At 41.2% G+C, this 14,346-nt stretch overlaps 1 protein-coding gene across 1 annotated transcript; it reads left to right on the forward strand.

Annotated features, from left to right (window-relative positions):
* Positions 1 to 431: 431 nt before the first annotated feature.
* Positions 432 to 12,500, forward strand: katnal1 (katanin p60 subunit A-like 1). The gene is made up of 11 exons (XM_006788191.3): positions 432 to 562; positions 1,120 to 1,293; positions 4,509 to 4,669; positions 5,492 to 5,645; positions 5,768 to 5,892; positions 5,993 to 6,098; positions 8,415 to 8,573; positions 8,805 to 8,931; positions 9,164 to 9,298; positions 9,491 to 9,617; positions 10,975 to 12,500. Exons 2-11 carry the CDS (start codon positions 1,132 to 1,134, stop codon positions 11,171 to 11,173), a joined length of 1,455 nt encoding a protein of 484 aa, XP_006788254.2. The 5' UTR covers positions 432 to 562; positions 1,120 to 1,131; the 3' UTR covers positions 11,174 to 12,500.
* Positions 12,501 to 14,346: the final 1,846 nt, after the last annotated feature.

The following is a 14,346-nucleotide window of genomic DNA, read 5'->3' on the forward strand; positions in this document are numbered from 1 at the left end:
ATTATTTTTCATTTTAATTCATGACCTGTAGACAATCTAGATCCACTTTAATTTCTGCTAAGGAAAAGAAAGTCTCACTTAATCACCTGAAAAGGATCGTGTTACATGATTAAAAGTTCCAAAACTACAGCTACAAGCTTTGTAGTGAAATTAAAGACGATATCTTGCAGTATTTGACACATTAGCGGCGACCAGTGGCAGACTTGTGCACGACATAGGTCTTTTGATAAATTAGCGAAAACATATAAATGGCAAATCCTTCACTTGTAGCTAATTTTGTAGTTATACATAGAATACATCTAACAACTTAGGCCTTACTAGGTTAGATTTTCGCTGCGTTAATAGTGTTAATATATAAGCAGCGATCACAGGTCGGCAGCCGAGTTGCTTTCATCGGCGACGTCTAGGGTGTCGCATTTACCAGCCTACAGCAAATCCGTGAAAGCAGCACGGCAAAATGCTGTTTGTATTCCTCGCGCGGCGTCTCTCCGCGGCCATGGTAACACTGTCCTCAATGCTGGACATCTGATTAAAAACATACAAGCAAGGGCTTTTCATACAGGTATGAGATTTTTTTTTCTGTGAACACGCAATTAAAATTTAATTTAGCTCGTCGGTAGAGTGTTTTTGTCTACGGGCAATTTGAACGCAAGCTGGGAGGATTAAGTACCGTTTGGGTTATTGGCACAGGATTCGTTTTGTTTTCTCGTCTGTGGCCTAGTAGCAAAGCTAGCAAAGGGCTAACGCCGGTAATATTACAGGGTGTGTTCAAAAAAGAAGCTGATTTGAACAGAGGTTTCATTTAGTGATCAGGTAAAGCGCCTCGGGCAAATGCGTTCATTCAAAAACCGACATCAGCTAGCTTAACTAACGTGCTTTACCGGGTGTAGCCGTTTCTGAGTTATCCGATGGGCAGCCGACATTCAAGGAGCTGCCCCATCTTGTTATGAGATTCAGTTATAATGAGGACACTTAATAATAATAATAATAATAATAATATTAATAAAAGGAAGAAAATGTGGAGGCTTTAGATTGAAACACTGAACTAGCATTAACCTTTGAACTCTTACTGTTTCACTAATCAGGTCATGCAATTGCTTGTTTCCTTTTTCCATGTAGCTGTTATTAAGCATGAATCTGGCAGAAATATGTGACAACGCCAAGAAGGGCCGTGAGTACGCCTTGCTTGGGAACTATGACTCCTCCATTGTGTACTACCAGGGCGTCATTCAACAGATCCACAAGCACTGTCAGTCCCTCAGAGACCCTGCACTTATAGTCAGATGGCAACAGGTGAGTCCCCTGGTATATTAGTTACTGAACCTGAGACTTCAGTTCAACTGTACGTAGGACTTAATCCTGGTTGAAAAGCTTTCCTTTAATGTCAAAGGCTGTTTTTTTGTTTGTTTTTTGTTTAAGGTGCATTATTTTAAGAAAGTTTTCATTTGTGTAATTTCTCATGTTTGTTGCGAGCTTGGTCGTCTCTGGTGGACAAAACACATGTAAAAGCATTCTGTAATGTTGCTGGTGTAAATGCAGAGACATTATAAGAGAGAAGCATGGCAGTCAGAGAATCCTGAATTTAAAACTAACTACCCAAATTGTTACACACACACACACATATGTGTATATATATGTGTGTATATGTGTATGTATGTATATATATGTATATGTGTGTGTGTGTGTGTGTGTGTGTGTGTGTGTGTATATATGTAAATATATATAACACCCACCATGCCCCTGCGGGCGGTTTATCCTTCAAGCTCGGGTCCTCTACCAGAGGCCTGGGAGCTTGAGGGTCCTGCGCAGTATCTTAGCTGTTCCCAGGACTGCGCTCTTCTGGACAGAGATCTCCGATGTTATTCCCGGGATCTGCTGGAGCCACTCACCTAGCTTGGGAGTCACCGCACCTAGTGCTCCGATTACCACGGGGACCACCGTTACCTTCACCCTCCACATCCTTTCGAGCTCTTCTCTGAGCCCTTGGTATTTCTCCAGCTTCTCGTGTTCCTTCTTCCTGATATTGCTGTCATTCGGAACCGCTACATCAATCACTACGGCCGTCTTCTTCTGTTTGTCTACCACCACTATGTCCGGTTGGTTAGCCACCACCATTTTGTCCGTCTATATCTGGAAGTCCCACAGGATCTTAGCTCCGTCATTCTCCACCACCCTTGGGGGCGTCTCCCATTTTGACCTCGGGACTTCCAGGTTATACTCGGCACAGATGTTCCTGTACACTATGCCGGCCACTTGGTTATGGCGTTCCATGTATGCCTAGCATCTTGCACCCTGCTGTTATGTGCTGGATTGTCTCTGGGGCATCTTTACACAGCCTGCACCTGGGGTCTTGCCTGGTGTGATAGACCCCAGCCTCTATGGATCTTGTACTCAGAGCTTGTTCTTGTGCTGCCATGATTAGTGCCTCTGTGCTATCTTTCAGTCCAGCTTTGTCCAGCCACTGGTAGGATTTCTGGATATCAGCCACCTCCTCTATCTGCCGGTGGTACATACCGTGCAGGGGCCTGTCCTTCCATGATGGTATATATACAGTGGGGCAAAAAAGTATTTAGTCAGCCACCGATTGTGCAAGTTCCCCCACTTAAAATGATGACAGAGGTCAGTAATTTGCACCAGAGGTACACTTCAACTGTGAGAGACAGAATGTGAAAAAAAAATCCATGAATTCACATGGTAGGATTTGTAAAGAATTTATTCGTAAATCAGGGTGGAAAATAAGTATTTGGTCACCTCAAACAAGGAAAATCCCTGGCTCTCACAGACCTGTAACGTCTTCTGTAAGAAGCTTTTCTGTCCCCCACTTGTTACCTGTATGAATGGCACCTGTTTGACCTCATCATCTGTATAAAAGACACCTGTCCACAGCCTCAACCAGTCAGACTCCAAACGCCGCCATGGCCAAGACCAAAGAGCTTTCGAAGGACACCAGGAAAAGAATTGTAGACCTGCACCAGACTGGGAAGAGTGAATCTACAATAGGCAAGCAGCTTGGTGTGAAAAAATCAACTGTGGGAGCAATCATCAGAAAATGGAAGACATACAAGACCACTGATAATCTCCCTCGATCTGGGGCTCCACGCAAGATCTCATCCCGTGGGGTCAAAATGATCATGAGAACGGTGAGCAAAGATCCCAGAACCACACGGGGGGACCTGGTGAATGACCTGCAGAGAGCTGGGACCAAAGTAACAAAGGTCACCATCAGTAACACACTACAACGGCAGGGAATCAAATCCCGCAGTGCCAGACGTGTTCCGCTGCTGAAGCCAGTGCATGTCCAGGCCCGTCTGAAGTTTGCCAGAGAGCACATGGATGATACAGCAGAGGATTGGGAGAATGTCATGTGGTCAGATGAAACCAAAGTAGAACTTTTTGGTATAAACTCAACTCGTCGTGTTTGGAGGAAGAAGAATACTGAGTTGCATCCCAAGAACACCATACCTACTGTGAAGCATGGGGGTGGAAACATCATGCTATGGGGCTGTTTTTCTGCCAAGGGGACAGGACGACTGATCCGTGTTAAGGACAGAATGAATGGGGCCAAGTATCGTGAGATTTTGAGCCAAAACCTCCTTCCATCAGTGAGAACTTTGAAGATGAAACGAGGCTGGGTCTTCCAACATGACAATGATCCAAAACACACCGCCCGGACAACAAAGGAGTGGCTCCGTAAGAAGCATTTGAAAGTCCTGGAGTGGCCTAGCCAGTCTCCAGACCTCAACCCCATAGAAAATCTGTGGCGGGAGTTGAAAGCCCGTGTTGCTCGGCGACAGCCCCAAAACATCACTGCTCTTGAGAAGATCTGCATGGAGGAATGGGCCAAAATACCAGCTACTGTGTGTGCAAACCTGGTAAAGACCTATAGTAAACGTTTGACCTCTGTTATTGCCAACAAAGGTTATGTTACAAAGTATTGAGTTGTATTTTTGTTATTGACCAAATACTTATTTTCCACCCTGATTTACGAATAAATTCTTTACAAATCCTACCATGTGAATTCATGGATTTTTTTTTCACATTCGGTCTCTCACAGTTGAAGTGTACCTCTGGTGCAAATTACTGACCTCTGTCATCATTTTAAGTGGGGGAACTTGCACAATCGGTGGCTGACTAAATACTTTTTTGCCCCACTGTATATATATGTATATGTACGTGTGTGTATGTGTATGTATGTGTGTATATATATATATATATATATATATATATATATATATATATATATATATATATATATATATATATATATATATACATACACACACGTACACACACAGGCCATATATATATATATATATGTGTGTGTGTTTTACGCCCTGCTTCATGAAGGAGTTTTTTGGTTTTTGTGGGGGTTTTTTAATTTATTTTTTGGCCTAACATTGTGCATTGTTTCGTTTTTGGGGTTCTTTTTGTATGTTTTCGTTAGTTCAGCTGTTGTATTTTCAGCTGGATGGTCAGTGATGCAGTGCACTTCTTCCCTTTGTTTCCAGCTTAGTAAGGAACTGACTGAGGAGTACGAGCAAGTGAAAAGTATAATGGCAACGCTGGAGAGCTTTAAGTTAGAGAAGCCGACTGACATCCAAGCCCTGCAGCCAGAGGAGAGACTAGAAGATCCAGCTGTGTGGCCCCCTCCCATCCCTGCAGAGCACAGGTGTGTGGATGTGTTGGAGCTACGTTTTTAGCTTCATGGATTTTTTTTCTTCTTTTCCTGCTGTCAGTTAAAATAAATAAGTGAAGTTTTGAATATGTGAGCCAGCAAACATATACCAACTGAGGTATCAGTTGGAAAATAAACATAAAGTAGTTCTTATTTAGCGTTATAGTAAGCACGTCCCACTGTGATCTAAAAAAGTTTGGGTTATAATTTGGTTTTAAACTATACTCCAATCTCACCCATTATTAAACTAAATGCTCAGTGCAGTGTCTTAGCCTCACTTTCTAAATTCTGGAGGAAAAATTGTATTATTCTGAGTCCATTAATTCCATATAATACATATAATACCAGGAAAGCTTAGAAAGATTCTTGCAGACTGCTATCTTTTTGTCAGTTCTCTCTTTTTTTCTTTTCATGTTGAGTTTAAAACAACAAAAACACAAAATATGGACTTTCCCCTTTAACTGCAGATTACAAATGCTTTATCAGTGGCAAACTATATCTGTATTTAACTTACTGTACATCAGTTTTGACAGAGATGATTGTTACTGATGCTACCCAGAAACTCTGTGGAACACAATATCTCCATAAGGAAGCGCTCTTTAAAGTACACAGAGACATATTTTGCACAATCACTTTCATCTCTACAAGTACAATGCGCCTCTGCAGAAAAGTAGCAGAGCTCGTTTATAACTAATGCTCTAAAGGAACATTTGGTAAACCGATGGGAATCTGTGGTTGATGGCTCTCTATGTAGGTGTGTCCTATTATTATCACACTATTATCCATTTGTATATTCCTGCGCGTGTGTCTCTGTAGGAATCCTGTTCCAATAAAGCGGCCCAACAGTGGAGTGAAGCAGCAGAGGAAAGAGTCCCCTGGCCTGCAGCATCGAGGGGCAGGGCCGGGAGGCCGTGCTCAGGCCAACGCTAAAGCAGACCGGCCGGGATTCACAAAATGCAAAGATGATAAGGTTCAGACTCCAGCTGTGTCATGGTTTAGTGGACAGATTGATAAATAGGAAATGAGTAAGTCTGTGCTCTTAACACATCAGGTTTTTGTTCTGTTTCTTTTCCACCTTTTTGTCTCCATCAGGGAAAGAAAGGGGGAGATGTGCCGGGGGATGAAGGGCATAAGAAGTTTGATGGCACAGGATATGACAGTGACCTAGTGGACTCGCTGGAGAGAGATATTGTGTCCCGTAACCCTAATGTGCACTGGTATGGAAGTATCCTCTGATACTTATATAATACTTCTAAGGTTCTGCAACGAGGACACATTTCAACAGTGCTGCTGGCTAATTACTTTGGTAAACTGCAGGAATGACATTGCTGATTTGGAAGATGCTAAGAAGCTCTTGAGAGAAGCAGTGGTGTTGCCAATGTGGATGCCTGATTTCTTTAAGGGCATTCGCCGCCCTTGGAAGGTACACACACATACACACACACACCTGTGATTTTTTTTACATATTCTCTACATACAAACTTTATCTAGTTCCTTACTGGGGGTTTTAAAAAATGAGAGAGTAATTGCAGAAGTCTATAAATATGTTTTTCAGCTGTGAGCTACTCACTTTGTTCTGTAGCACATCTACCATTTTGAGTATCTTGCAGCATGTTGCACCAGCTACATCAAAGTTTGAGCGTTAAGGTCAACACCAACTTCTACATCAAGACTAGTTAGCTTCACACTAAATCTAGTACTTTATTCAAGTGCGCCATTTCTGTTGACACTATAACTGTCAACTCAAGTCAGCCTCAGTTCAGTTCTGCAGACTTTTGTTTTATCTTGCTCCTTTCTGTCCACATGTTTCCAAACTTTCCTGTATAATTTCCTAAAAAATGATCGTCTCATTGTGTCTGATCATGTGAGATTCGGCCTCATGCAGCACATTTCTCTCTCTCACTTGACTAATTAAAATGTCGAACTTATCATTTCTCTTCTAACGTTAACAACTCTGCCGTGGGATAAAAGATTCCACCAACAACTTAACAGTTCCAAGTAAATACAGAATAAAATCACGTTGAAGTCGTTCACAGTCAACATGTGCTTATTTTAAATAAAGACAATAAATAATAATATTTTGGCTCACCTAACAGTAACATTAACAGTAAATGTTAAACAAGTCGTGCCTGTTCAGAATCAGAAAGTGACGCTTTCCTTTATATTTCTGTCTTGTGTTCATGCATGCAACTTTCCATAAAGTCGAGGTTCAGCGAGTGGAGAGGGAGGGCACGCTAACACAGAGAGCTTGACAAACATCACAAAAAAACATTAAATAATCAAATAATTTTCATTTGAAATAACTTCAGCCTCAAATAAATGACTGATGAGGAAGATGAAGACACATTTTAAGAATAAGAACCAGTCTGCAAATGTCATTTGATAAAATGGAACAACTTGCATATGTAATGTCATTCATATTATCTATAAACAGGTAACATCTACCAATACACTGCAGAATGCAGTTGGCTAAATTCAGAAAGAGCGGTAAGCTTCGGAGATTGGCTGATCACGTAGCCTGATCGCAAGTAAAATGCGGCAACTAAAATGTTTTTACAAAGTCAAAGTCTCCACAGAGATGGGAGGCTTCTTCTGCATCAGCCTCGGTTAAACTTTCATCATGTGAGACTGCTTCCCCTGAGGCCCAACCATGTGAGGGTTAATACTTTATGGGGGGAGTTATAGCAGCACAATGCTTTTCATTTGTCTTATATAGGCCTGCATAATTAAAATTCTTCACTAACTTTAAATAGATGGATAGTCTTTTTTTTTTTCTTTTTCTTTTTTCAATCACTGAAGGTGAAGTAAAATTAAAGAGCGATAAGTTGCAGAGGAAAACAGGTTAATGGTTGTTTTCTCAGCACACAGGTGAGTGGAGGTATGTGTTTTATTAGCACGCACATTTAGGTCTACGCAGTTCCGTTTTGTTCTGTGCTCTGCAGCACGTCTGAGTGTTTCTACTCCTAATGCAGGTGCACATACGCTCCCATCTGCTCCTGCTGAGATTCTGATCAATACCCACCGCAGTACTGTTTTATATTCCGAGTCGCTCGACTCAGTCCTGCAGTCAGCACAAGACACACCAGCCTAAATTGACTGAGGCATAAAAATAAAATTTCTTTAAAATGAAATGGATTATGTCAGCCGTGCTTCCTTTTGTGGTTTCTGTAATCTTCGTAGCAAAAGGCGCCAAGCAGATATAGAACTGTTAGACGCCGGAGTGGCAGCGATATTAAAAAATGGTTATAGAGGAGATTTAAATCAGGGTTTGACACTTTTGTTTAATATCACAGGCTTTTAAATAACATGCAATTATCCAGTCTCAAACAGGAATTACAGTCTACGGGAAGGCAATCCATTCACATTCAGACTAATATCCTATTCTCACAGGAGCGAGCTTTAGAGGTGCTGGTAAATGGATTTTTTTCTTTTTTTCAACATCTGGACTGAGCTAGCCCCCTCCCCCCCAAATCTCCTGTGTCCTCAGCTATCGCAATGTTTAACTTGGTATCGATCTTCTCATGTGAGTCTTGACAAGGCAGCCATTAAGTCTATTTCCCAGGAAGTTCTTAAAAGGAATGTGGGAGCCGCATACTGATATAACAACTGTTAATGGTCGTAGTGAACTGAATACTGATCTTCTGTGTTTGCAGCCTGGTCCTTTCTCTGTGTGTGCGTGTGCAGGTTCATTTGTTTACTTGTCTAATGTTTTAAGATTGTGTGACATTTTGCTTTTTAGGGTGTATTAATGGTCGGCCCTCCAGGTACGGGGAAAACCATGTTAGCCAAAGCCGTGGCCACAGAATGTGGGACCACTTTCTTCAATGTGTCCTCCTCCACGTTGACCTCCAAATACAGGGGCGAGTCGGAAAAACTTGTCCGTCTGCTGTTTGAAATGGTGAGCGTGTGTGGAAATAAGCATTTGGGCCTATGGGCAAAATGCTGAACCCTTGCATTTTATCTCCTTCCCTGTGAGTGTGCGTGTATGTTTTTTGAATGGGTGAATCAAAGTGAAATTACGAAGCACTTTGGATAAAAGCAGCACAGAAGAATACAGCCGCTTCTTATTTACATGTGTGTGCACTGCAGCGAAAAGGAAACTCACAATGCGAAACTTCTTCCTTCTCAGGCCCGATTTTATGCACCAACGACCATCTTTATAGACGAGATCGACTCCATCTGTGGCAGGAGAGGAACATCTGATGAACACGAAGCCAGCCGCAGGGTCAAATCTGAACTTCTTATTCAGATGGATGGTTAGTGGATTAGAGAAATAGGTGAAGCTGTGCGCAGCTTGCTGTTACAGTTGTTTGAGGGATTAATCAAGGATATTGCAAAAATTTGAGTTAGAAGCAAACGGGACAGGTGTCATAATGCATTTGTCCCTTTGGCGCCTCATTACAGCTAAATGACTTTTTGAGATACTTTGAAACTGAATTTGTTGCGTAAACAAGCTGAAAATTTTGTTTTGTTGTTTTTTGCGAGCAGGTGTTGGGGGAGCCCTGGAGGGTGACGACCCCTCTAAGATGGTGATGGTCCTGGCTGCCACAAACTTCCCTTGGGACATTGATGAAGCTTTGCGACGACGGCTGGAAAAGCGGATCTACATCCCTCTGCCCTCAGGTGACCTCACCAGGCACAGACTGACAGCACAGAAACTAAAATGACTGATGACTTTGTAACACCGTGGACTTCTAGTCATTGTTTTATGTGCCTCTCTACTGCTTTTCATTCCCATTTCTCCTTAACTGGTTTTCAGATGCATTGCCCTTAAATTAAAACAATTTGTGTGTGTGTATGTGTATTTGGATGTAGCTGTTGGTCGTGTCGAGCTTCTAAGGATCAACCTGAGAGAGGTGGATTTGGCTACAGACGTAAATCTGGACCTCATTGCTGAGAAGATCGAGGGCTACTCTGGAGCAGACATCACCAACGTCTGCAGGTGTGTATGGTTTAGAAACTGATTATCAGTTTATGTTTCATGTTTTATATACAGAACACAGTAAAGCAAATGCTGCTTTGTGTTCTTTGTTTCAATATGCTCGTACCTAAACTATTAAAAGATTGTTATCACCGCACATACTTTTGGGCAATCATGTAATAAGTGTTGAGATGGCAAACTGTTGCTATGGAGCTAAAAACTTCTGACTCGCTCTGGGTCTTTAGCAGAGTTCCCAATTTGCGAGTGCTGTGTAAAACTTTAGACTTTGACTGATTTTATATTCTCTTAATTCACTTTATCCAGAGTGGCTAACGAATGCTGCTGTGCAATTTATCTTTTTTAAAAGCCTGAAGCAAGAGTAGTGCTGCTTCCTCAGTGATCGTCCTGATAGCACACTGGAAGCTCAGGCTTTTTCCTCTCTGTTTTTCACAAGTACTGCCGAAAAGCAGTTTTCGTGCTCAGCAGCCTCAACCTTACAGAGCTTTTGGAAAAACTCCTTCCGGGGTAGGGATTTTACCTTGCAATTTGAAAGGTGTGGGCCTTTATGTCTCTCCTTTTTGGTCAGTGGACAGTTAGGGTTATATCGCCACCTATTGCTTTGTCATGTTTTGTAGCCTGCACCTGCATGTAGACTAAATTTAAGTTACAAATCGTTGTCTTTTTAGTAAACCTCCGATTTTTGAATCACTGAGTTTAGAATCACTGTGGTACTTTAATCTGGCCCTGAGAAAAAATAATTTTAGCTAATTCATAACTGCAATGCCTTCTTTTAGTACCTTTCCATATAAATACCAATCAACTCAGGAACACAGGCTGCTAGTAATTTCCTTCATCTCTACCTAAATGTATAACTCTGTTATTACTTGCTAAATAAGCAAATTATGCAAAGAGTAACTGCACACACGATAATGATAATTTGACTGTCAGATTATGAGGTCACGTCGTCCCTGTTGTGTTTTTATCAGCTCTGTCTCTTCAAACACGCAGCACTGTTTTGATTGTAGTGCAGTGTAGCAGTTGTTTTAGTGTAAGACTTTTATCCTTACTGTCCTGTCCTTGATGTGGGGATCCTTTCTGCTGTAGCACTGCCAGGAATGGCAGGCATTTCATGCATCCAAAGCTGTCTCTGCTCATCTCTCCCTCACATTGTTTCATTGACCTTGGATGCATGCTCGTTGTCCAACATACAGCGTAGCCTGCAGGATTTCATCACAGCTCAGGCACAATCCTTTCTGACAGGGCTAAAACACAGCAAATGTGTAATTTAAAACAGTGCAATTATGTTTGGCGTGCCAAGAGTAACTGTCTTCTGTCTCTCTCTGTCCACTCCCTGCTTGTTTCTTTACACATACGTCAGGGACGCCTCCATGATGGCGATGCGTCGTCGAATCCAAGGCCTAAGCCCCGAGGAGATCCGAGCTCTGTCCAAAGAAGAACTGCAGATGCCCGTGACCATGGAGGACTTCACCTTGACACTCAAGAAGATCTCAAAGTCTGTTTCTGCTGCAGACCTGGAAAAATACGAAGCCTGGATGGCTGAGTTCGGGTCAGTATAGAGATCGGTGGTGATTAGAGCCAGAGGGGCGAAAACCTTGAAAGGAGGACTGATAGCTTTGAAAATATTGAAGGCCTTGGAAAGCAGCAGTGGAGTGAGCGCTTGTATTTCAACAAGGCAGCACATCAGGGATCAGAAAGACTGGTGCCTTTGAGGGAACATGAAAAAGGTGGCTTCACCCCTGCAATTTCACTTGCTGTCCAGAACTGTGTTTGTAGAGATGTCAGTGATCCAGCCCACTCAGGTGACCTGATGAAGGCTGGGTAAACCTCTCACACTGGGAACTTTTATGTAAACTACCAGCTTAATACACACAGGGAATGTGCATAAGGTTTTATACACGAGACCTCATACAAGAACAGTTTTACACTGCAGAGTTTTCAAGTCCAGCATCTAGGAACACAGTTTGAAACAGTGTACAGCTGTTTTCACACAAGACTCCCTGGAAAAGGTCGAGGGAATTAGATCTGAAAATTATCCATAGTTGTTCTGTCCTACATGTGGCACACAGCAGGAAACTGTTTCCAGTCAGATTTGCTGTAGGTGAGGGGGCCATCTGAATAAGGCAGGAGGCAAGACACAAAATGTGTGAATACACCAGACGAACATTTAGCTGCGCTATTCTCACATTAGTGCGGGCTGATTTCACACAGGCTTGAGCTGGCAGGTTAAAACTGTCTCCGATCACATGCGCCTCTGTGAAGTAATGTCTAGAATAATTCAAGGTGTGAAAACAGCTAAACGAGTTAGATATCCTATCAGACACACGTTGCACCCGCACCGTGACTTGCAAAAAGGTCTTACAGAAATATTGGTGAAATTACTGCAGCACAGCAGACACCATTAAAGAAAATGTCTTTCAAATTAACAAAAAATAAGATTCAGTTTTTCTCTATATAAAGTGCACGAGTGGACCTCTCATGAATTTCATTTCAGAATGTGAGAAGTTCTCTTAAATCTGTCACTTAGGGACAAATCTGTTCTTGCACGAGGCCCCGTGTCATAAAAAACTTCTTGAGGAGCTCATGTATTTATTGCTGACTGAACCAACTTGAACTGAACCTCAATATTGTGGTAGGTTTAGAATAAAGTGTTGCACTGGCACACGGCGCAATATCTTTGTGTCTTTTGACTGAGTGATTGTTCTGTTAAGTTTTATGTTGTGTTGTTGGTTTTAATATCTGTTTTTAATTAATGTTATGTTTCAATGAGAAAAGCATATGTAGTCGTACTTTTGAAAAGAGGACATGACCACTGGAACCGTGAATTATTTTTTTTGTTTGTTTATTTGTTTGTTTTTAGTTAAATTAAAGAAAATACTTACCTCATCAAAAATCCTTGACTTCTTCTTTTTTAATGTAAATACTTAAACTTAGACAGGTTATGTCTTGTAGAATAGAAGGGACACTCAAAAAAGGCAAACATGAAGGAATTATTTCACATTTGAAATGTTTGTTGTTGTTTTTTTTTAAGTTTATTCATTCAAATATTTAATCATTAAGGAAAATATGCTTGGTATGAACCAAATAGATACCAAGCAAGTAAATTCCATTTGACCAATTTCAAGTTAATTTCATGTTTTATACTGTACTTGTATAACAAAATTACATGGGGAAAAAAACAGAAAAAAAAGAAAATCCCAACTCAAAGTCCTCTTATGTTTTCTTTCTCCAGAAAAAGCTGCATCACACTATTGGCTGAACAGAGATGGATCTGTTGGCATTTGAGCCAAGAATGAACTTTAATGAGCTGTAACCCAGCATGAATAAAGCATCTGTAGGTGGTGTAATAGTTACCGTGCTTGCATGTCAAACAGATCCATCCGCGTGGCACCTTTATGGTCTTTGTAATAGGCTTAAAAACATTTTTTTTTAAACATTTAACGTGTTACATGAACTGGCACGTGACAAAACTGTAGGTTCTTGACAGCAGGAGCGGTGTTTCTGCTGCTGAATAATTTAGACATTGATCCAGGTTTCTATTGAGCGCTCAAACGTGCTATTTAATTCAGAATCCCAAAAGTTGAGGTGTCTTTGGAAAACTCTGTAAAGCTCCTGTGCAGGTTAAAATGGCATGACAGCAGGTGTGATGTTAACGCAGCAAAGTGTAGGTTAGTCTGTGTATTGGGTTAGAGATGGTACATCAGCCTGTTTACTACACTTAATACACTATGACCACCGTACGATTTGTGTGAGCTGTAAGATTTTCTAAGAAGCTGGCTTTTGTTCTTCTGTTTTTCCTGTGTAGCGCTCAGGCGCTAATAGATTTTTCTAGGTCAACAGATGTGCATTTGATGTCTGAAATGTCTTTTATTCAGACATCACACAAATTGGTACAAAGCGCAGTCCTAGCCTTGACTGTTTGTTCTCCGATAAATGTTATTTGTCCGATAAAACAGATTTTATTGCAGGTGGATTTATTGTCAGGCGGCGTCTGTATGCTCGAATTTTCCAACCGCTGAACTGTACTGGAAGCTAATTAGAAAAGACTGGTCAAACGGAAAGAAAAAGGAGATTACTGTGCCTCTGCACTCTGACAACAACACTCTGACAACCTCGAGATAAAACCTTCACAAAAGTGCAAGGATGGCCTTGACTAGACTTTTGAGTGACCTCACAAAACATGTTTTTTGCCACAAGCTTAAACTAATTATGAAACAGTTTCACACAGAAATGAAGAAGCGGTGTCATTTTATACAAAAAAACTAAACAAAACATCATCAGTAGGGCTGTTCCATATAACGATATATCGTTTCATTTTACGTTCGTTTGTTTCGTGGTGTCGCAAAATAAACTTTACTGCAATATTTTTTCATCGTTTTGATGGTCACTGTAGTGGCTATATTAATTTCTTAAAGTTCTCTCTTTCTTTTATATTAAATATAACCACACTACTGACACAACCGCCTGTTTTTATGTGTTGTTGTTAGCAACAAGGACGGTAACACCATCGCGTGTCCGCTTGTTTATGTTCCACATAAACCTTTCACAATAAAGCTCAAGATCCTGTTGAGACTTTTCAAAATAAACTGAATCACATGAAAGAGCAGATTATTTACGGATGAGAAGTAAAAAAAGAGGTGTCAGGTGCTAAAAAATAAACCTTAGACTCAAACGTTAGAACAGGCTTTCCCCCGCAGTACACCGTGTAATAAATACTCGCAAAGGAAACGGC

Source organism: Neolamprologus brichardi, chromosome 16, assembly GCF_056152115.1.
Source record: "Neolamprologus brichardi isolate AB-2024 chromosome 16, ASM5615211v1, whole genome shotgun sequence".
In the NCBI taxonomy this organism is placed as follows: Eukaryota; Metazoa; Chordata; class Actinopteri; order Cichliformes; family Cichlidae; genus Neolamprologus; species Neolamprologus brichardi.